This window comes from Palaemon carinicauda, chromosome 39, assembly GCF_036898095.1.
Source record: "Palaemon carinicauda isolate YSFRI2023 chromosome 39, ASM3689809v2, whole genome shotgun sequence".
Classification (NCBI taxonomy): Eukaryota; Metazoa; Arthropoda; class Malacostraca; order Decapoda; family Palaemonidae; genus Palaemon; species Palaemon carinicauda.
The window spans coordinates 46,201,557-46,225,426 of record NC_090763.1 but is presented as its reverse complement, the minus strand read 5'-3'; the positions used below and the strand labels follow the sequence as shown (position 1 = coordinate 46,225,426).

The window sequence follows — 23,870 nt, the reverse complement described above, 5'->3', positions numbered from 1 at the left end:
CCCTCCCCCACACACACTACACACTGAACTGACGTTGATACTTGTGAAGTCACCCATGCGATCGGATATAGCATGTTTACACAGGAATAATGATACTTTTAGGGCCTAGCCGAGACTGACCTGATATGAAATGATCAGAACAGATACGTGCGTAGGGTAGTGAGGATTCACGAAGATCGGCCCGTGATATTCTGGTCAACCACAAGTCACGTCTGCGCTTGGATAATTCCTCTGTATCTTTTTCCTGATTCTGAATAACTGCCGGTATGCAGTAGAAACTCTTGTCATCTCTTCGTCCTCGATTCCCACAGCCAACAATAGCGCAAAAACTGGGCATTGTGTGAATGTGAATGTGACGAAATGGCTAAATATTCAACAGTTCAACCATAGCTATTCACTGAACGCGTCTTTGTATGCCCTCCAAGATGGCGGACCGGAAGGTTGATGACGTGTATTGAAAGGACTCTATTGAAAATCAATCATGATTCAATTTTCCTTACTTTCTCCAATCTCGCACCATCGGTCACATCGTGGTATTTTCGATATTTCCGGAAAATCCGCAATATATGTATAGACATGGGTTATGAAAAAAATCCGCGAAGTGGTGAATCCGCGATGGTCGAACCGTGAAGTAGCGAGGGTTCACTGTAATGTTATTTAAAGAACAAATTATAACCTCCAACATCAGAAATAATAAAAATCAATAATTCAAAATAAAAAAAAATGACAAATTTGGAAATAAAGTATTTTTCTTAATCGTAAAAACCTGACAGCTGAAACTAGCCCTAAAACTTTTCGAGAGATGTTACTCCCCTCCGCTATTTAGTGGGTGGGGGGATAGCGAGGGTAAACCAATCACCCCACTTACGCCGGCAGTAGCTAACACAAGCCACTTTTCACTTGCAAGGTCTTCCTGGGGCTTAGGTGAGAGCAGGCCAGTATACGTAAAGAGCTTCAGGTTTGTAAGGTTAGGAAAAATAAAAATTATTTCTAAATTTGTCATTTGTGTCGGTACCAAATTAAACTTTTCAGCTCTTTACTATGGAGAGAATGGAAAATGGCTGTCTGCTAAAGAAGGTGATGAATGCAAGAGTTGATGGGAGAAGTACAAGAGGAAAGCCAAGGTTTGGGTGGATGGATGGAGTGAAGAAAGCTCTGGATGATAGGAGGATAGATGTGAGAGAGGCAAGAGAGCGTGCTAGAAATAGGAATGAATGGCGAGCGATTGTGACGCAGTTCCGGTAGGCTCGGCTGCTTCCTCCGGTGCCTTAGATAACCGTGGAGGTAGCAGCAGTAGGGGTTTCAGCATTATGAAGCTTCATCTGTGGTGGATAACGGGGGAGGGTGGGCTGTGGCACCCTAGCAGTACCAGCTGAACTCGGTTGAGTCCCTTGTCAGGCTAGGAGGAACGTAGAGAGTAGAGGTCCCCTTTTTGTTTTATTTCATTTGTTGATGTCGGCTAACCCCCAAAATTGGGGGGAAGTGCCTTAGTATATGTATGTACAATGGAGACTCACTTTTAAGTGGGTGGAAAATCAAGACCAACTGGCTGGTCTCTGACCCGGGGCGTGACTCTTATGCTTCGCATGAACTGTGGAAGAGCGCACCGTATCACTTCGCTAATTCCCTATGGGATATACCAGCCTGAGCTTTTGTGCGAAGGTATCAAACTAAGCAATGTGACCCGGCTAGGTAAGAATTTACCTGGAGCTCCGCTATGCTCCTCTTACCTGGCCGTTACTTGGTTCCTACCTCGCTGGGAGATCGGAGATGTAACAAATATACATATTAGGTTACACAAAGAACGATGATACCCACATGCAGACAGAGGAGGTCAGCTTGCAAAATTCCTAGGCTTGCTCGAGCCCCAAAACAGGGGAGAATGCAAGGTGAAAGGCCAGTCTTATACACATATACCATACTTACAGCCGGGAAACATCTGCCCTCGACAGACTGCTACTTCTCCTGTTATGGAGATGAGGTGTTATTGCTCACATGTTATGCAACCAACACAGGACCTATGAAGAACGTGTCGAGGCTCCTGTGGGTTACACCTAGCATGTAGTGGGTGGTGAACCTAGTTTGACGTTTCCACACACCCGCCTGTAAGACCTGCGTCACATTGAAGTTCTTCTACATGTCAGACATGTACTAATGCCCCTGGCGTCATGAGCTCTATGTCTTTGGTCAGAAGGGGACGAGTCTGGTTGAAGAACTGGTTCGATTACCTTCTGATCCAGGAAGAAATTGAATTCTTTGTAACTCTTCAACAGACCAATAGACAGAGTCGAACAGTCAGTTATTTGTGATAGTTTGTAGACTCAATCTGGATGGTCCTGTATCTAGGATCTGCTAAGACCAATCTCGAGACTTAGTACTGTAAACTCAGGGACCCAGTCGAATGTCACTTGCACCCACCCCCTAACCTGGGCGATGTCATAGGACAGACCGTGTAGCTTGGTGACTCTCTTAACAGAGGCCAGGGCTACAAGAAAACAGTATTTAGCTTCCAGTCATGGTCTGAGGACTGACTCTTCAGAGGTTTATTAGGTGTTGTTTTCCAGGATTGCAGTATTCGTACTACATTGCACATAGATGGTCTGAGGGCATGTATGCTTGAAACTGCGTATGAGGAGGAAATGTCTACTCCGTTTAGCTGAAAGGCGAGACTTCAAGCTGAGCGATAGCCTTTCCCAGCCGACACTGAACAGAGTTTGAACTCCCCGAGGTACTCTATTATTAAAGGAATAGTGGAATTGTGTCTTCCCTGAAATAATAAAAAAGTAAAAAATTAAAAAAATAATTTTCAACAATTCAATAAAAGAACAAAAGTACATAACTCATATAATTGATTCCAGTTATTTCAGTAAATCACGAGAATTTCATCTTTAGGAAAGGTATCAGTGCACTTATAATACTGCACAGGAAGTGTAACTGTCCAGAAATATTCAGTATGAGTGAAATTAAATCTATCAGAGCAACATAACAAATACTTCATGTGGAATGCAACCATTGATTTCATTGCCATTTCTGGTAGTTCAATGGCACTGCCATCATCATCTATCTAACACTGAAAAACTCTCGGGGGTATCTAGCCATCCTTTTGACAACTGGTTGCGAAAATCCCCGTACCGCAAGAGATTGCTAGAAAACTTCCAAGCATGAAGACACAGCGATGTTACTGTTCCATGGGATATCTGCACATGTGGTTGCTTGAGATCAAGAAGTGGAAGGAGCTCTGTCGGTGTCTCTGTGAGCAGACGTAGAACCATTCTGTACACTGCTGCATTGGAGCTATGGTCATCGAAAGGTCTTGCAATGTTTGTACTTTGCTCAGCTCCTTACTAGGCAGACGGGAGAAAAAAACATATAAACGTCTAGATTGACCGCCAGGTCTTTTGAAAAGTGTCATGTAAGAACACCTGGGGATCTGTACCCCGGAATGTTCCGGTCTAGACGTCACAAACAGGTCTTATTGTCGGAAAATTTCACAGTTCAGCTTTTGTTGGTTATCTGTTGATTCTAAGACCACTCAGAGCCAACTCTCTGAGTTTTTCTGCTCAGATTGTCTGCCAAGATGTTCCTCTTGCTCAGAATAAAGCAAGCTGAAAGGGTTACCAAGTCGTCTTCTGTCCATCTGATTATCTCTGCAGTCAGATAGCACAAGGGCTGAGAAAAGTACCTTCTTACTTGTATATGCAAGCCATCGCCGTGAGGTCCGCTCATCAGCACCAGACCGACCTGGTCCAACAGAGGAGGTGGGAGAAGCTTATTGGTAGAGCTGAAACGATGGGAGGAGGCATATTCGGTGAGCTGTAGGACGATCTTAGCCCTGGTACCCTTCAGCCCTTGAGACCAGGGCAGGACTGCACTGGGCTTTGAAGGTTTCTGGGTGCTAAAGACACGGTCTAAAACCTTGTAATTGCCCTCCAGTAGGGGTATCTCTGGGTTGGTAAACCCATTGAGAACCCTTTAAGAGTCAGAACCTGCCAGAATGCATGTTCTGACTCTTTTTGCTCTCCTTCCGACGTTGGACTTACAGCGAAGTCTCCTTCTTCCATCCCCGAGAGTTCTTCCCGGGTGGGTCGCGGACATCCCTTGAGTGACTGGATGTCTCTGTAGACTTGGTAGTCCTAGAAGAGGACTTTGGCAGAGACTTGGAGTCTTTGGACTCCTTCCGAGGAAGGAGATAGGACTCCAGTATCGAAGGCCGAGATGCCGTGTACCTTCTGATTTCCAATGGTGGTGGGGAACTCTCCGTGTGAGGGGAGGATTCCTCCGAAGGGGGAAGGGAGGAGGTCCTTTCCTAATGCGACTCCCTTGGCGAAGGTGAGACGGGAGAGTATCCCGAGGAAGATGCAGGAGGAGGTGGCCTTGATGGTCTAACCGGAGTCAGCTTTACCCTCGAGGAAGTGACCACGTCTGAGACTCCTCTTTTCCTCTTCAAGGGGGAGGAAGTCATGGTTCCTTACCGAGGGTCTACTGGAGCTATAGGCTGCTCTGAAGAGCGACCAGACAGAGCAGGACTGAAGGCCTGTACCACTTCTCTAACTATAGCACTGAACCATGGCTGTTGACTGACTGACACACAGTCAGACAGATTTCCTGAAGGGAAAGGGACCGAAGGCTCCCTACGAGGAGGCTCTGCTGTAGGTGGGTCCACCTTAGAGGAAGGCAGTTTTGGGATCCTGAACCCTTCTGCAGAGGCCCATTCCCCCTTCCCCGGCGGACGTGGTGAAAGGCGTTTGCAGGGAGGGGAATGAGGCGATGGTGACCTGTTCCTGATTACTGCGTGAATGTGCAGGTGAGCGCTGACACGTGGGCCACTGTTGGTGCGTGTGTGCGGGTGAGATCTGGCGAGCAGGAGAACTCTGGCAAGGGCGAATGGGAGAACGATGGCACGTAGGAGAACGCTGGCGCGCAAGAGCTCGTTGGCGCGCAGGAGATCGTTGGTGCATAGGAGAGAGCTGGCGCGCAGGTTGTAGCTGTCGTATAGGAGAGCGTTGGCGAGCAGGAGACCGAAGTTGCGATTGCGCGCTGAGGTTTTGGCGCGAGCTAAAGTTTCGGTGAGCTCTGAGGGCGAGCAGGTGAAGGCGCGCGCCAAAACGTTGTAGAGCTCTGATGAGCAGGCTGGGGCTGATAAGATATTGGTGAGCACTAGTGCACTGCAGGGAGCTGGCGATTGATTGATTGATTTAAAAGTTTTCAGGCATCCTGACATCTGGGAGCTGGCGAGCTGAAGAGCGTTGGTAGGGCCTCAGGAGGCTGTACCGGGAACAGGAACGGCGATGGTAGGTCAGCATGTAGCACAGGAACCGGGATGTGCCCTTTGGAAGGGCAAACATCCACCGATGGAGATCGTGAAAGATCTACAGAAGGGTCCAGGACTGAAGTCAGAGAACTAGTAGCAGCGTCGTCGGGAGAAGGTCCAGGAACGGACGAAGGTCAAGAGCCAAGAGACGACTAAAGCGGAGACTCCTCTGCAGGGAACGGCTGCGATGACAAGGCTGAAGTGCCGAAGAGGCACCTTTTCACCGATAGTGAAGGACGACCTCTAAAGCGAAGCAGCGGGCAAGCTCTGTGACAGAGACGCCTGCTAGGGGCCGTTGGATCAGCAAGCTTACCATGAGCAGCACGAGTCCTCCGAAGGGGAGTCTCTATGAGTGAACTCCCCCGAGGGGGAGTAACACTTGCAGGAGAGACAGACATAGGACTAAGTTTCCCCCTCGAAGGATGATCAGGGCCAGGGGAAACTAATTTGGCAGCAACAGTTGGAGAGTCTGGAGGGGCAGGGGGGGGTCGGCAGAAACCACAGAAAACACCTCTGGGTCGGCAGAAACCACAGAAAATACCTCTGACCCCACAACGTCGACAAGCGCAAGAGGATCTACCTCCGAAGTCGACGACGACGGCTGCACACTTGCACTCCCGAGGATGAGCTGAAGCGAGGAGTCCATGGAGGGCAGACCTGGAAGCCCCAAGGACGACTAAACCTGTAACACAGAAGACTTAGACAAGGCCTCACCCGGGGGGAGAGGTGGGCAGCTTCACTAGGGGAAGAAACACCATCTCTCGAGGACCAGGATTGGCCGAAATTAAATGGGTCTACGCTACTACTCGACAGTCTCTCGGAAGAGACCGAACGACTAGGAGCTTCGGAGGAAGATCAGAAGATGGAAGAAGAAACCTTGGGTTTTCCCCCTTCGAAGGAACCTTTGAAAGAGAAATATCCCGTTTAGACTTCTTCTTCCGCCGTCGCCCAAACCTCTTCCACTGGGAGGCAGACCACTCCCGACATTCACTACACTTGTTGAAATCATAATGTTGACCTCTGCAAGCGGGACAAAGGGTGTGGCGATCGATCACCACCGCCGACATATAGGTTCCGCAGGTCCAGCCATCGAGTCCAGAGGAGGTGCGCATGTTCGCAGTAGTCAACACATACACACACTAACACAAAGAAAAAGCAAAAAAGAATTAATGGCAGTTCAAATAACAGCAACGACCGTACACCATCCGAGCCAAAAGCAAAGTGAGCTAAATCCCTGGTGTGAGAGTGGGAGCGGTAGCAAGCTAACCCCCCTAACCCCGCAAACTAGCGGTACGGGTAGTTAACCCTCGCTAAATTTTAATGGCTTGTCATTTCAGCTACGCAGTAAGAAATACTGTAGCCCTAAATAAATAGCGTACGTTTGTATTTCAGTTACGGAACAAATCTATTTTCTGTTCAAAATGTTTTACCCTAAATATAATGGTTCTTGTCCCGCCGTGCGCTCGCTTCGCTCACCGAAAAATAAAAACATCAAGCTTCGTATGTACTAGCAAGTGGTAACGTTGAGCTGCGCACGCTAACAATGCATTACCCTAAATCTAATGGTTTTCGTTCCACCGTGGCGGAAAAATAAAAACATCAAGCTTCATATGTACAGGCAAGCGGTAATGTTGAGCTGCGCACGCTAACATCAATATAACTTTAATCATGAACTGCATTCACCAACCAGGTATTAAACTTAAAGTAAAAATAATGACTTACTGTACTTTATGATTAGGACCTAGAAGGCCGGTGTGACGGTCTGAACGATCCCCCGATCTCAGAATTCTCCTTGATAATCTGCGCATGCGCGAACATTACCATTTGCCAGTGCATACGAGGTTGATGTTTTATTTTCCTGTAATGTTAGCATGCGCAGCTCAACATTACCGCTTGCCAGTACATACGAGCTAGATGTTTTATTTTCATGCGAGCGAAGCGAGCTAATGACGGAAAAGAACCATTATACAATGTCAAGGAGAATTCTAAGACCGGGAGATCGTTCAGACCGTCACACCGGGGTCCTCTAGCAACTGTTGCTGTACCAGAGGTGGTAGAGGCGAAAGTGTTAATTACATCTGGTGTACCATGGTAATTTCCATGAAACTTCCCTGTGGCTTCTAAGTACGGATAACTACAACCATTACACGTTTGTATAGGAAGTTCCATAATAATACACGAAAGGAGTAGAATACGAACAAAGGCTTAACACGGACAATGGTTTTACGGGGATAAAGGCTTGGGAAGGGACTGATGCGAGCACTTGAAGAGATACGGAAAAGGGGAGGGGAAATATCAACCAACCGGTGGAAACTTTCCATACGCACGAGCATGGGATTGGTTAACGGAAACAGAAAGGAGTCTACGAGGTAAACTTGAAAGAACGGTAACGTGTTGCTGTATTACAGATTCTCATTTCGAACAGAAAATATATGTTTTCCTGTAGTAAATAATGTGATTTGACCGAATTTGACCTTCATTTCACCCGCAAACAAACAGAACAACCAATACGACCTACTATAAGTAGCCGAACTGGTTGCTGTTATTACAGATGAAATAAAGGTGAAAACCGGTTAAATCACGTTATTCTCTACAGGAAAACATATATTTTCTGTTAAAATGTTTAAATATAATGTAATTTGTTATATATATTCTGTTAAAATGTTTAACCGGTGACCCTACCAGTAGGACGCCTTGTCCTTCCATACAGGAGGGCCTTCCCACTGGGCTCCTACTTCGCTAACTGACATTTAGACGTTATATTCTTACTACTAGTAAATCAGAGTCTTAGCCTGGTGCATAGATAAAGTTATACCTGGCCTATCTACCTCACCTTTTAGCTTCAAATTCAACAACTTCTGTCTCTGGGGCTTGACGCAAGTCCTCTTTTCGATCGCATCTTTGAAGTCTTTCACTGTCATAGTGGCCTCGTCCACTTCAATTTCATACTCTTTACCGTTCCATTTGACGGTGATAGACTTCATCTTGTAACCAATAGACAGATGTAAAGATGTAGACAGAATATGTGTTGTTAGACAGCACACCGCCGACAGAATGTTGATGTTTACAACAGGGTTGCCAGATTATTTCGACTGGATTATCGTACATGAGCCTTAAAATTGTCGTTTTTTCAACCAAAATTATCGTACACACTTTGAACAAGATTATTAAGGAGTAACATATATAGCTTATTTCAAGGTATTTTATTATAATTGCTTACTCAAACACACACACATACATTGTATATACCCAAGGTATGTATCGTACATCGTACTGGACCTAAAATAATCGTACGTGTACGATAGTTATCGTACGAATGGCAACCCTGTGTTGTTGTACTGCAGTCTGCGGTAAAGAGCGAGTTCTATTCGGAATAGTTTAGTTCTCGATTCTTCAAACACAGTTACTTTGTTTTAATATAATGGATTTTTATTAATTTATATGTAATAATTAAAAACAATTATGTTATTTAGTAAATTATATTAATTTTATTTAAACCATTATAATAACTCCAGAGCTCATTTGAGAGTTCTATTCGGAATGGTTTATTTCTCGATTCTTCAAACATGGTTAGTTTGTTTTAATATAATGGATTTTTATTCATTTATAAGTAATAATTAAAAACAAATATATTATTTAAAAAATTAAACTAATTTTATTTAACCCATTATAAAATTATAATAACTCCAGAGCTCATTTGAGAGTTCTATTCGGAATAGTTTATTTCTCGATTCTTCAAACACAGTTACTTTGTTTTAACATAATGGATTTTTATTCATTTATAAGTAATAATTAAAGACAAATATATTATTTAATAAATTACTCTAATTTTATTCACACTATTATAAAATTATAATAACTCCAGAGCTCGTTTAGTTCTCGATTCTTCAAACACAGTTACTTTGTTTTGAGATAATGGATTTTTATCATTTATAAGTAATATTAAAAAACAAATATATCATTTAGTAAATTATACTGATTTTATTTAAGTTATTATAAAAGTATAATAACTCCAGAGCCCATTTTAACACGAATATTTCTTCAAAAAACTGAAAATTCTTGCTTAACACGGTTACTTTGTTTTAACATAATGGATTTTTATTCATTTATAAGTAATAATTAAAGACAAATATATTATTTTGTAAACTATAATAATTTTATTTAGATTATTATAAAATTATAATAACTCCAGAGCCCATCTGAACACGAAAATTTCTTCAAAAAACTGAAACTTCTTGGTCAAACACGGTTACTTTGTTTTAACATAATGGATTTTTATTCATTTATAAGTAATAATTAAAAACAAATATATTATTTAGTAAATTACAATAATTTTATTCATACTATTATAATATTATAATAACTTCAGAGCCCATCTGAACACGAACATTTCTTATAACATAATGGATTTTTTTATCATTTATAAGTAATAATTAAAAGCAAATATATTATTTAGTAAATTATACTAATTTTATTCAAATTATTATAAAAGTATAATAACTCCAGAGCTCATTTTAACACGAATATTTCTTCAAAAAGACTGAAACTTCTTCCTTATCTAGAAACAAATATATTATTTATTAAATTTTATTTAATTTTATCTAAAGCATTATAAAATTATAATAACCCCAAAGCCCATCTGAAAACGAAAATTTCTTCAAAAAACTGAAACTTCTTGCTTAGAATTTTTCTTTATAGCAGTTAACGCTTCTGTTTTACCGATGAACGTCAACATGTTTAACCTTGGAAAGCTGTTTGCCGCGTTCTTGGTGCTATTCGAGAAAGAAGGAATAGAGAAAAGAAAAGAATATATCTATCAAATGTGGAAAAAAAGAGAGAAGAAAATAAAAGAATTAGAATAAAGAAGAAACCCAAGGAGGTGTTGATGGAAAGGCAAATCCCTCCGCCCAACAACAAGAACAAGAACAAGAACAAGGTGCTATTCGAGAACATTGTATGCAATGCAAAGTAGACTTTGCGTATAGACTATTTCATAATACTATTTCTGCAATAATGAATTTTTCTTGTAGAAACTCTATCTGTTAAATAAATTCGTGATTCCTCTTTCTTGGAATGAGCTGTTTAAAAACAAAAACAAAATTCTTATTGAAGAAACAGATCATGATTTGTAATAGTACCTTTACGTATAGAATATTTCTTAATACCATTTCTGCAATAATGAATTTTTCGTGTATAAACTTTATCTATTAAATAAATTCGTGATCCCTCTTTCTTGGAATGAGCTTTTTTGAAACAAAAACAAAATTCTTATTAAAGAAACAGATCATGATTTGTAATAGTACCTTTACGTATAGAATATTTCTTAATACTATTTCTGCAATAATGAATTTTACGTGTATGAAATTTATCTGTTGAATAAATTCGTGATCCCTCTTTCTTGGAATGAGCTTTTTTGAAACAAAAACAAAATTCTTATTAAAGAAACAGATCATGATTTGTAATAGTACCTTTACGTATAGAATATTTCTTAATACTATTTCTGCAATAATGAATTTTTCGTGTATAAACTTTACTTGTTATATAAATTTGTGATCCCTCTTTCTTGGAATGAGCTTTTTAAAAACAAAAAGAAAATTCTTATGAAAAAAAATACAGATTGGTTTGCCGCGTTCTTGGTGCTATTCGAGAACATTGTATGCAATGCAAAGTAGACTACGTATAGAATATTTCTTAATACTATTTCTGCAATAATGAATTTTTCGTGTATAAACTTTATCTATTAAATAAATTCGTGATCCCTCTTTCTTGGAATGAGCTTTTTTTAAACAAAAACAAAATTCTTATTAAAGAAACAGATAATGATTTGTAATAGTACCTTTACGTATAGAATATTTCTTAATACCATTTCTGCAATAATAAATTTTTCGTGTAGAAACTCTATTTGTTAAATAAATTCGTGATCCCTCTTTCTTGGAATGGGCTTTTTTGAAACAAATAACAAATTCTTATTAAAGAAATAGATAATGATTTTTATTAGTACTCTGTAACAGCACCCCAATATATGTGTAGAAATACAATAATGAATTTTTCGTGTATAAACTTTATCTGTTAAATAAATTCGTGATCCCTCTTTCTTGGAATGAGCTTTTTTAAAACAAAAACAAAATTCTTATTAAAGAAACAGATAATGATTTGTAACAGTACTCTGTAACAGCACCCCAATATATGTGTAGAAATATGTATTGTGTATGATTAATTAGCTGATATGTAAGTCCAAACATTATAAACGGATCACCAAGGGAGCCAAGTTGTCGCATGTCTTTACTGTTAAATTTAAGCTAAAAAATTACCACAAAGAACAAAATGCTGGATAATTTCTTACTACAAAGAGACGTCTCAAGGACTGTGGTCATCTATCACTTAATGCATTCCCTTTGTTCGATAGATAGTTTCATATGGCAAAGTTCCTCATTCATATTCAGCACGTGGCTTTGACTTCAACGATTAATCCGCATATTATAAAGTTTCTCTTCTTACACCCTCCCCTAAGTCCTTTATTTCTTCAAACTTAGTGAGGTAGTAAAGGGTGATCAGCCTCGCCCACCCAAGACAGGCTTTCATTATTCCCTATTGGAAACGTCCCTACGCGGTAATCTATTAGACGGGGATTCGAGACCAACTTAATCTCGATAGTTCAAACTCACCATCCCTGTGAGTCTCCAAGTAAGCAAGGGATGGAGGTTTTGAGGCCAATTGGGATAGTTTCTACTAGTGACTGCAACCTCACCATCCCTGTGAGTCTCCAAGTAAGCAAGGGATGGAGGTTTTGAGGCCAATTGGGATAGTTTCTACTAGTGACTGCAACCTCACCATCCCTGTGAGTCTCCAAGTAAGCAAGGGATGGAGGTTTTGAGGCCAATTGGGATAGTTTCTACTAGTGACTGCAACCTCACCATCCTTGTGAGTCTCCAAGTAAGCAAGGGATGGAGGTTTTGAGGCCAATTGGGATAGTTTCTACTGGTGACTGCAACCTCACCATCCCTGTGAGTCTCCAAGTAAGCAAGGGATGGAGGTTTTGAGGCCAATTGGGATAGTTTCTACTGGTGACTGCAACCTCACCATCCCTGTGAGTCTCCAAGTAAGCAAGGGATGGAGGTTTTGAGGCCAATGGGGAGAGATTGTAGGTCTACCTATTGAGTCATAAACAGCCATTTCCTGTCCCTCCCTGGTCCTAGTTCGATGGAAAGGAGGCTAGGGCACTGAGCATATAAGCGTAGGCCTATATGGTCAGTCTCTAATTGTCCTGTCCATATATCTGCTATTCATGAGTGACCTTTAAACCTTTGCTGGTTCCTGATTCCTAGCTGCTCCCTCCGTAAAATAAGTTTGCGGCCACTTTATGCATTATGGATAAGTGCAAAACTTTTAAGCTTATACTTATCACCGTAATTAGACTTATTTTACCAGTACCATAACAAATAGATTAATAATGCAATTCTTAATCTTTGCTTTTATCCCATTCTATCTTGTTATCATCAGTTTTGGCAACCTATTGTGGTCAGTTTGAACTTTATACATTCTTCTTCCATATGCATTGCCCTACTTCCGAATCCAACCTGATCCCTGCTCGGATTTTTCAACATAGGCCTACCTACGCTTATGTCTTGTTTCATTAAACGTCCTAATTTTGGGTATGGAAATAAATGTTATGTAGAATCTTCTTCATCTTTGCAAAGGTCACACACATTGTGTGCTGCCCATTTAATTGAGTTCCTAATATTTAGGCCCTGTCCCATATGCAATGTCCCTCTACATTTGTTGGTTTTAGATCCTTCGCTGGAAATATTAGGCCTACCCTTTGATAATTTCTTTTTTTATTTAGTGTCTATTGTATACGCGTAGTTTTATTCATTTATAGAATATTATTTTGTATTTTTGGTTCATTATGATAAAGTGTTTATATTTCCATATTAGTTATCTATTCTATTTTTCATTGCTTACAATTCTGGATACTTCCAAATACTCCTATCAGTTAGAAAAGATAAAATGTGATGCAACTGAGAGAGAGAGAGAGAGAGAGAGAGAGAGAGAGAGAGAGAGAGAGAGACCTGGCTATTGTTGCAACACGAGTAAATGCATTTCTCTCCTGTTTCAAGAAAGCAGCGAGGAGATCTGTAGACAGTGAAATCCTATTCGATAAACAAACGCATATCGAGTCATGAAACAACACCGAAAGGGATTTTACATACACAGTACAATAGACTTTAGGGTAAGTACGTGACCCAGTGCCCCTCCATAGATAATGTGAGGTCATGCACGTGCCTCATACACGTGCAACCAAGCGGAAATCTAGTGAGCTTCATAGTCCTCAGCCATGTAGGCCTGGGTCTTCCAACTCTCCTAGTACCTTGTGGAGCCTAGTTGAAAGTTTGGTGAACTAATCTCTGAAGGGGAGTGCAAAAAGCATGCCCAAACCTTCTCCATCTACCCCTCACCATGATCTCATCCACATATGGCACTCGAGTAATCTCTCTTATAGTTTTATTTCTAATCCTGTCCTGCCATTCAACTCCCAAGGGGGAGTTTTTTACGCTTGAGAGGGTGAGAAGAAAAAGTTAAGTTTCAATATTAGCTTTTCATTGATGTACATAAACATACGCCGTTGTTTACTGCTATCATGAAGGTACTTTCCTGTTCTAAACAATTGTTTATATATACTGTTTGTATATTTTTATGAATGTAATCATAACACGCAATCACTTAAAAAGTATCTGTGAAGGGAATAGAGAAGTGAATGATAAATGACATGGAAAAAGTTGTAAAATTATACAATAACTCGATTTCTCTAAACATAATTTTTCAATGTTATCATCATGCACATCAAATATATTTTATAATCCCAAGTGTCAATTAATATATATATATATATATATATATATATATATATATATATATATATATATATGTATGTATATATATATGTATATAAATATATATATATATATATATATATATATATATATATATATATATGTGTGTGTGTGTATATATATATATATATATATATATATATATATATATATATATATATATATATATATATATACACACACACACACATATATATATATATATATATATATACAGTATATATATATATATATATATATATATATATATATATATATATATATATATATATAAACGCAATTGCTAGATTCACTATAAGTAAATGGAAAGCTGCACTTCTCTTTTTTTCTTTTAAGGAAAATTCCGTTAAGGATTTGCTCAATCAGATTGGTCTATGTAGGATACGCGGGGAAGGTCCTTGATCCCCGCTGGGGAAAGTAGGACTCTAGGAGACCCAGTAAGCCTTTCTCGAAGGAACGCTTGACCCATGGATCAGAGGCTGGATTCCACCCAAGGTATTTAGACCTCGATTCCACCCTACTGACCCCTACGCAGATTTTGTGGGTCTCCTGGACGGAGAAAAGACTCTTGAATCTTTTATATTGTAGTTTATGGTATTTATATAATTTAACGATGTAGTACGGATTCATATATATAGTTCTCTTGCTTGAGGGTACACTCAGGCACACTTCTATCTAGTTTCTCTTCCTCTTGTTTTGTTAAAGTTTTTATAGTTTTTATAGGAAATATTTATTTTAATGTTACTCTACTTAAAATATTTTATTTTTCTTTATTTCCTTTCCACACTGGGCTATTTTCCCTGTTGGAGCCCCTGGGCTTATAGCATTCTGCTTTTCCAACTAGGGTTGTAGCTTAACATTTAATAATGATAAAAATAATCATGAGGCTCAATACCACACAGTATTATAGAAGTTTTATTCCAGCTGTTACCAAGTTGTGGAATGATCTTCCTAATCGGGTAGTTGAATCAGTAGAACTTCAAAAGTTCAAAGTTGCAGCAAATGTTTTTATGTTGACCAGGCTGACACGAGTCTTTTTATAGTTTATATATGACATATCTGTTTTGACGTTGTTACTGATTTAGAATGATTTATTGTTAACTTGTTCTCATCATTTATTTATTTCCTTATTTCCTTTCCTCACTGGGCTGTTTTTCCGTATTGGAGCCCTTGGGCTTATAGCATCTTACTTTTCCAACTGGGGTTGTAGCTTGGCTAGTAATAATAATAATAAATAAGAAAGTTATGCTTGGGGATTAGCAATAGTGTTTTGAACTTGGATTTTTGGAAGTAATGTTTACTCTCTTTTTTGTACTTATAATTCATGTAGCTTCAATCACTCATCTAGAAATATATTAATTAAAAATTAAAAATTAACACTTTAATAGAAAGCAATGAAGAAAAATTAAGTGTATGTCTAAGAGAACATACTTATACGCAGATTATAATAGATAAATATACGTATTTACACATGTTAAAAAAAATTCTCGAAATTGATATCTAAATAAGGAAAAATAAGAGGGTAATGACCACATATGCTTGTGTTCATAACTGACATGCTTTACTAGAGAGAGAGAGAGAGAGAGAGAGAGAGAGAGAGAGAGAGAGAGAGAGAGAGAGAGAGAGAGACCACCTATCCCCCTTGTGTTCATAACTGATATGCTTTACGAGAGAGAGAGAGAGAGAGAGAGAGAGAGGAGAGAGAGAGAGAGAGAGAGAGAGAGAGAGAGAGAGAGAGAGACCACCTATCCCCCTTGTGTTCATAACTGACATGCTTTACGAGAGAGAGAGAGAGAGAGAGAGAGAGAGAGAGAGAGAGAGAGAGAGAGAGAGAGAGAGAGAGAGAGAGAGAGAGAGAGAGACCACCTATCCCCCTTGTGTTCATAACTGACATGCTTTACGAGAGAGGAGAGAGAGAGAGAGAGAGAGAGAGAGAGAGAGAGAGAGAGAGAGAGAGAGAGAGAGAGAGACCACCTATCCCCCTTGTGTTCATAATTGACATGCTTTACTAGAGAGAGAGAGAGAGAGAGAGAGAGAGAGAGAGAGAGAGAGAGAGAGAGAGAGAGAGAGAGACCACCTATCCCCCTTGTGTTCATAACTGACATGCCTTACTAGAGAGAGAGAGAGAGAGAGAGAGAGAGAGAGAGAGAGAGAGAGAGAGAAAGAGAGAGAGAGAGAGAGAGATCACGTCTTCACTGATTTCATTTCTTTGGTTATAAAAGTTTATCCCCAAACATCCCCGAAAATATATTGCGTATTTAGATTTGCGTGGCTTTATACCTTAGGCTATACAAGAAGTTAATAAAGAGTAAGAGGTACTTCTTGTCTTAAAAGCCTTTTAACTAAACTTTTATTTTTTTTTTTTTTTTTTTTTTTTACAGGCGGGAGAGACCTATATTTCTGGGACACCATAATTATACAGATGGAGACACTGGTGAGAGAAAAACAAAGTATTATAAGCTCCATCTTCACAATGACAGTTTTCTCTTTCTCTCTCTCTCTCTCTCTCTCTCTCTCTCTCTCTCTCTCCTCTCTCTCTCTCTCTCTCAAGGCAAGAAGCTGTAATATGAAGAGAACCAGTATGGGAAAATTAACGCCTCAATGGAATAGGATGAGAGGATGATGATCCTTACGAGAATAAGGATGATTTACCTCAGATCAATAAATAGAATTTGAAAGGTTTATGGGAATTCACAAAATGTATCAGGAACAAATAAACGAAATAAATTAACTACATTCCACCATTGAGTGTTACGTGCAGTATGAACTTGTTAAATTGTCAATTGAAGGTAGGTATTACGGATAATGTATTCCTATGACCGATTCTAAAACAAGTGACTCACAGTGTTGCCAGTTGGGGAGAGTCTAAAATTCCCCAAAACTCATGATAAAAAATCCCCAAAACAATCCAAAGATCCCCATGTCCACAAATATATTTTCTTCTGATCCTGTAGGCTATACTAAATCTGTATAGAAATTACTCACTTTACTGCATATAAGTGCAAGCAAACTAATTGCAACAATATAAAGGTTTAATCATCTCTGTCTCTTCATAGACATTAATACTGAATATCCCCACCAGACACCCAAAATCCCCAAATCTAGGGATAAATCCCTATATCTGGCAACACTGGGACTCCGATTAGACCATTGATGAATGTGGAAAACCCTGCAATGTTGGATTATACGCTATCATAGTTGAGAGGTAACTCGATAATAAGAAAGAAAGAAAAGAAACATAAACAAAGGTTTCATTATTGTAAATGTAATCGAACAGAATATCCCCATCAGACACCAAAAATCCCTAAATCTAGGGATAAATCCCTATATCTGGCGACTTCGATAAGACCATTGATGAATGTGGAAAACCCTGTAATGTTGGATTATACGCTATCATAGTTGAGAGGTAACTCGACAAAAAGAAAGAGAGAAGAAACACAAACAAAGGTTTCATTATTGTAAATGTAATCGAACAGAATATCCCCATCAGACACCAAAAATCCCCAAATCTATGGATAAATCCCTATATCTGGCAACATTGGTGACTTCGATAAGACCATTGATGAATGTGGAAAACCCTGCTGCTATGTTGGAATATACGCAATCATAGTTGAGAGGTACCTCTCCAAAAAGAGAGAAGAATCATAAACAAAGGTTTCATTATTGTAAATGTAACGTCAAGGAAGATTCCCCCCCCTCCCCCAAAATACCCCTGACCTTCATTCTGCTTTCGTCTTGTGCACTCTGATGACTTTGCGGACCAAACAGGAAACCACAGACTGTGTTAAATGGGAAAAAAACAAAAGCAGGTCTGGGTAATTGGTTCGGGAGGATATTGGGGGTGGGGGTGGGGGGAACAGGAACCATAAGTTATTGCTCCTTTGAAAGATTAAACTCAATTGTCTTCAAATGAAAGGCAAGTAGCTACCATTATGGCCTTACCATACTGTATACATCCTTAAAATGTAGTTAGCGCATAGGATCTGACTTCTTTCAGTACCTCTGCTGGCAGGATTTATACCTTCCTTGTCTTTCATTTTATCAGGTTAGGGCTTATTATTATTATTATTATTATTATTATTATTATTATTATTATTATTATTATTATTATTATTATTATTAAGTTAAAAGTAATGGCTGCATCGGCAGAGTTTATTTTCTTATCCAATTTTTCTATTTTCCGGATAATTCTCTTCTCTAGAGCGCTGCAATCAGCCAGCAGACTTGAAAAATTCATTACTTTTAACTCAACCTGCCTAAAAGAGGGTCTCATACCACGATATTATTATTATTGTTATTATTATTATTATTATTATTATTATTATTATTATTATTATTATATTATTATTATTATTAGCTAAGCTACATCCCTAATTGTAGCAGAATATACAAGAGAAACAATTAACAATTAAAGCAAAAAACTTTAAAAAAAGTAACATTTTAAAATGATTCTTTCATACATAAACTATGAAAATTTAAAAGAAGGAGAAAGAAAATAAGTCAGAATTGTGTGCCTGAGTTTACTCTCAAGCATGAGAACTCTACCCCAAGACATTAGAAGACTATGGTACAGAGGCTGTGATACTACAGAAGTACGTAGCAATAATGTTGAAGTGTGTCTTCTTTTTCGTTTGAATCTTTCAAATATGTACGCACATAAGTATTCCAGTAATGATAGTGAGGTTAAAAGAGAACCCAGGAATGATTGGAGATAATATTTAGACAGGAAAACAGATGAGACTGACAAAGCTATGAATTCAGGGAATGGCTATGGTGTTAGAATTGCTCATAGAATTATTAATGAAATCTCTACGGGAGCCAAGAAGAAGCATATACCTATCAAAAAGAGAGATAGATCTTTTAGAACAACAGAAGATGAAGAAAGGTAACGTTGGATGGACCACTTTAGTGAGGTCATGAATAGGAGATATGCAGGGAATAATTTGTTTGATATACCTGATGCTGTGGGAGACCTTCTGTGGTTTTTGAGGTTGAAGCTATAATTAAAAAACTAAGAAATGGAAAGGCCCTCTATACGATGGAATAACTGCTAAGATGATATTAGCTAAAAATGAAGTAACTCCCAGATTACTTACAAGATTATTTTTTAGAATGTGGCGTGAAGAGGCAAAAACCTGATGAGTGGGAGCTGGGAGTGTTGGTGAAAATGGTTAAAAAAAATCTGACTGATTGCAGTAATTACAGAGGCATCACACTTACATCAATTGTCATGAAAATATACAGTATGCTCATTCTAAAGAGACTAGAGAGAAAGATTGATGAAAACCTCAGAGATGATTAAACAGGATTTAGAAAAGGTAGAAGTTGTACTGACCAAATTTTCATTTTAAGACATGTGCTACAGTAATGTGTAGGATAAGGAAATTCACATTTGATGGCATTTGTGGCCCATGAAAATGCCTTTAGTAGTGTCCACTAGCCAATTTTGTGAAGAGTCCTGTGTTATTATGAAGTTACTCTCAAATATGTAAATTTAAATAGATCTGTTCTTGAGCAATGCAAATGCAAAGTTAATGTTAGCGAAGTCCTATCAAACGAATTTCCAGTGAACAGTGGAGTACTCCAAGGGAATGTGTTATCACCTATGTTGTTTATCCTCCTCGTGGATTTTGTAATTCATAGAACAGGGACTTGGATAGCTAGCGTGACCGAACATAGATAAATACATATATATGTATATATATATATATATATATATATATATATATATATATATATATATATATATATATATATATATATATGTATATTTATATATATACACATACACACATACAGTATATACATATATATATATATATATATATATATATATATATATATATATATATATATATATATATATATATATATATATATATATGTATATTTATATATATACACATACACACATACAGTATATACATATATATATATATATATATATATATATATAGTATATATATATATATATATATATATATATATATATATTATATATGTGTGTGTATATATATATATATATATATATATATATATATATATATATATATATATATATATATATATATATATATATATATAAATATATATAATCACACGAACTTACGCCATCTAATAAAAGTTAATATACTCAGGATAAATTAATCGACACATACGAGCTTATGAGTCTACAGGTATATCGAGTTTAACTAATATCGAGATACTTTCCTTCAACTTTTAGGTACAACTACCCATAGTAATAAAAACTTAGAAAGGAAAATAATAAAAAAATAAGCTCATTATGAAATGAAGGACCTATGATCCAAAGGGAAATCTTTATCACCAACAGCCTGTCATTTCTTCCCCATAGGTTTTTGCCTCTCCATTGTCTTCCACCTTGCTGAATCTATTCATAAAAATGTAAATCACTTTTCATACAAAAAAGGCAAATACTCGTTACTCACATGTTTATGGCTATGGTGATGTAAATAGCTTTGATGAAACAATAACCCGGATGAAATTATTAGTTTTCGAATGTTTTGTGGGAGGTTGAAAAAGACCGGGTTATTCAATCGAGAATGAGAGGAATTCAGTAGCTTTTTGTTTGTCTATTGCACAAACAAAATTTCTTGTTATTACCAAGAATTATTACAACATATACGGTATATTTACTTTCAATGTTATGGGCATTAAAAAGTCCATATCTTAGATATATATGTACTTCATAATTCGTACAACTGAGTACTTATAAAGATAGTTGAAAAGAACAAGAGATGCCCGGGGTAAGGAGAGAAGGAGAGAAGAAAAAAAAGGAGAGAAATAAAGAAGGAAGACAAGAACAATATGTTAGCCGAATTGAGAGAAAAGTATTGATGGCTTATGTATTTATAATTAGTTTCTTAAGATATCACGCAACAAGATATCCCACTTCTTGAAAGGCTAGGGCCAGGCTGAGTTCGTGCAGTCATTCCACGGGTTGCCTGGTTTTCTAAGTGAGAAAAGGGCAACTTATAATCAGCTGTTGCTTTAAAAAGGCCAAATTATTAGTAAAAAATGGACAAAAATATAAGATTTTAGGCCAAACTTTATTTTTATGATATTAATAACGGCCAATCAATTTAAAATAAAGGTCAAATATGGAGTTTTTTGGCCTGAAAAAGGCCTACGTGGCAACTCTGATTCCACCCTCCCCCAGCCACAGTACTACCGGTCTAGCCTGGGAGTTCTGGGTCTAGCACCCTAGGAGGATTAATACTCCTCCTAGGGTGCTAGCACCTCACCCCAAGGCATTCCCCCACCAATGCTCCCCTACCCCAAGATCCAACCTACCACCCTTTTCCACTCTCTTCAACTGCCTTTCTCGTCCTACTCGTAACTCCCCATAACATTTAGGTTCTGTTCAGCTGCAGGCCGATAAAGTAGGTCGTGCACTGACATTTCCTCGCTGTCGCAGCTCAGCCGCTGTTTTCAATGGGCGAGGAGTTGCAGGAGTTGCAGTTTCCGTATTCATAGTAAATAGAAACTTATGTAACTCTTTTAATGTGACAATTCACTCATTATATTGACTACTAAGAAGAGCTAGTGAATTGATCAAGTATTAAAGCGCTTGCTTTTACCCAGTCGGAATCTAGCGAAGCTATTTCGAGGTGAGAAAAAAAAGCAAGGTTTATACAGACTTGGTAACGGTTAGAATGACCAGAAGCAATTTGGGGAGGGGGCAAACATTCTCCAGTGTGACGTAATGGGGAAAGGAGTTTCTTGATAATAATAATAATCAGGAGAAGAATAAAAAGGAGAATACAGAAGTGTATTATGACTAACCATTATGAGAATCTCTTTGTAAATAGTTTTATCTTTGAAATAATCAAATCTTCAATGAAAGTTCCTTGAGTAATCACGCAATACTGGTTTATCTGGAATGAAATTCCAGGAAGTTTTATAATAAAATTATTAACCAAATTATGAGTAATTAATACTTTTGCACATTCCGCCTCAATCCGAAACCAGTGGTCTAAAGTAGGCTTTAATTCTTCAGGGGGAAAGTAGTAATGGTAATAAATATCACGTGATATTATCAATATATATTTGATTATCTTGCTTTGTGTGAATCATATAAGTATGAATACACATGGAAATATGTATTTTTATATACATAATTCACAAAGTATAATGACAATTTTTTCCTCCTGTATATATATATATATATATATATATATATATATATATATAATAGTATATATATATATATACTGTATATATATATGTATATATATATATATATATATATATATATATATTATATATAATTATATATATATATATAACTATATATATATACATATATATATATAATATATATATATATATATATATATATATATATATAAGAGAGAGAGAGAGAGAGAGAGAGAGAGAGAGAGAGAGAGAGAGAAAACTAACAAAATAATTGTTAAGTAATTGACCGAACGATAGCATGTATCAGACTTTCTACTTTCACATTTAAAAATTCCTATTTAATTAATTAGTAGTAAAAATTGATACGCATTCGAGTTGGAAAAAATCATTTGAATAGTTCTCTAACAATTACCTTTTGTTATGTGTGAAATCGCAATTGTCGTTTTGTGAACAGAGAGTATTTTTTTGTCTTCAGGCGTGTTTTGGAGCGAGAGGTATATGAAGCACATACACACATATACAGTACACACACACACACACACACACACACACACACATATATATATATATATATATATATAATATATATATATTTATATATATATTATATATATATGTGTGTGTGTGTGTGTGTTGTGTGTGTGTGTGTGTGTGTTTGTATATATATAAATATTGGTGTGTGTGTGTGTAGATATGAATAAGCATATATATGTGTGTAAAATACAATGTGTATATATATGCAGTATATATATATACACACACACACACACATATATATATATATATATATATATATATATATATAAATATATATTTATATTTATATATTTATATAGATAGATAGATAGAGATAGATGGGTATATATATATATATATATAATATATATATATATATATATATATATAATATATATATATATATATATATATATATATATATATATGAATTTTTGCGTTTGTCAAAGAACACAGGATGAAAGGTACAAGTACACTAACAGAAAGTAATCTACGAAAATAAACGAAAAGATTCTCCTATTACTCTTTGAAAAAAAAAATTCTTTTGAATCAACAAACGAAAAGAGAAAATAATATCAATAACCAATCAATAAATCAACTTATATGACTAATATATATATATATATATATATATATATATATATATATATATATATATATATATTATATATATATATATATATATATATATATATATATATATATATATATATATGTATAAGCCATGTATGCATTTGTACTGTACAGTATATACTGTATTTAGGCCTATCACTGACTTCCAAGTAACCTTCAAATGGTTTTTTTTTTTGCTAAACGAGCGTTGAATGGAAATCATCTGTTGCCTTGAGGATAATTGAAGACCTTAGTATATCTTGTTTTAACATTTATTGTCGTAAAAAAGAAAAAAATTATTCTTTTGAAAAAACCGGTGACTTCAATTTAACAGTAAGAAGGTATCCAAAACAAATTCATATTGGAGTTTTTTCATCCTGTCG

General features: G+C 37.1%; 2 protein-coding genes across 2 annotated transcripts in view; both read right to left on the bottom strand.

Moving 5' to 3' along the window:
* The window catches only part of LOC137631159 (ubiquitin-like domain-containing CTD phosphatase 1), a 36,582-nt gene extending 28,203 nt beyond the window's left edge, over positions 1 to 8,379 (bottom strand). Inside the window, exon 1 of the mRNA XM_068362862.1 lies at positions 8,145 to 8,379. Within this exon, the coding sequence (XP_068218963.1) occupies positions 8,145 to 8,295 (151 nt within the window). The 5' untranslated portion in view covers positions 8,296 to 8,379. The remainder of the gene's footprint in view (positions 1 to 8,144) is intronic.
* Tmhs (Tetraspan membrane protein in hair cell stereocilia) overlaps positions 1 to 23,870 on the bottom strand; it is a 189,357-nt gene that overhangs the window by 163,941 nt on the left and 1,546 nt on the right. The gene's annotated exons all lie outside the window — the stretch shown is intronic.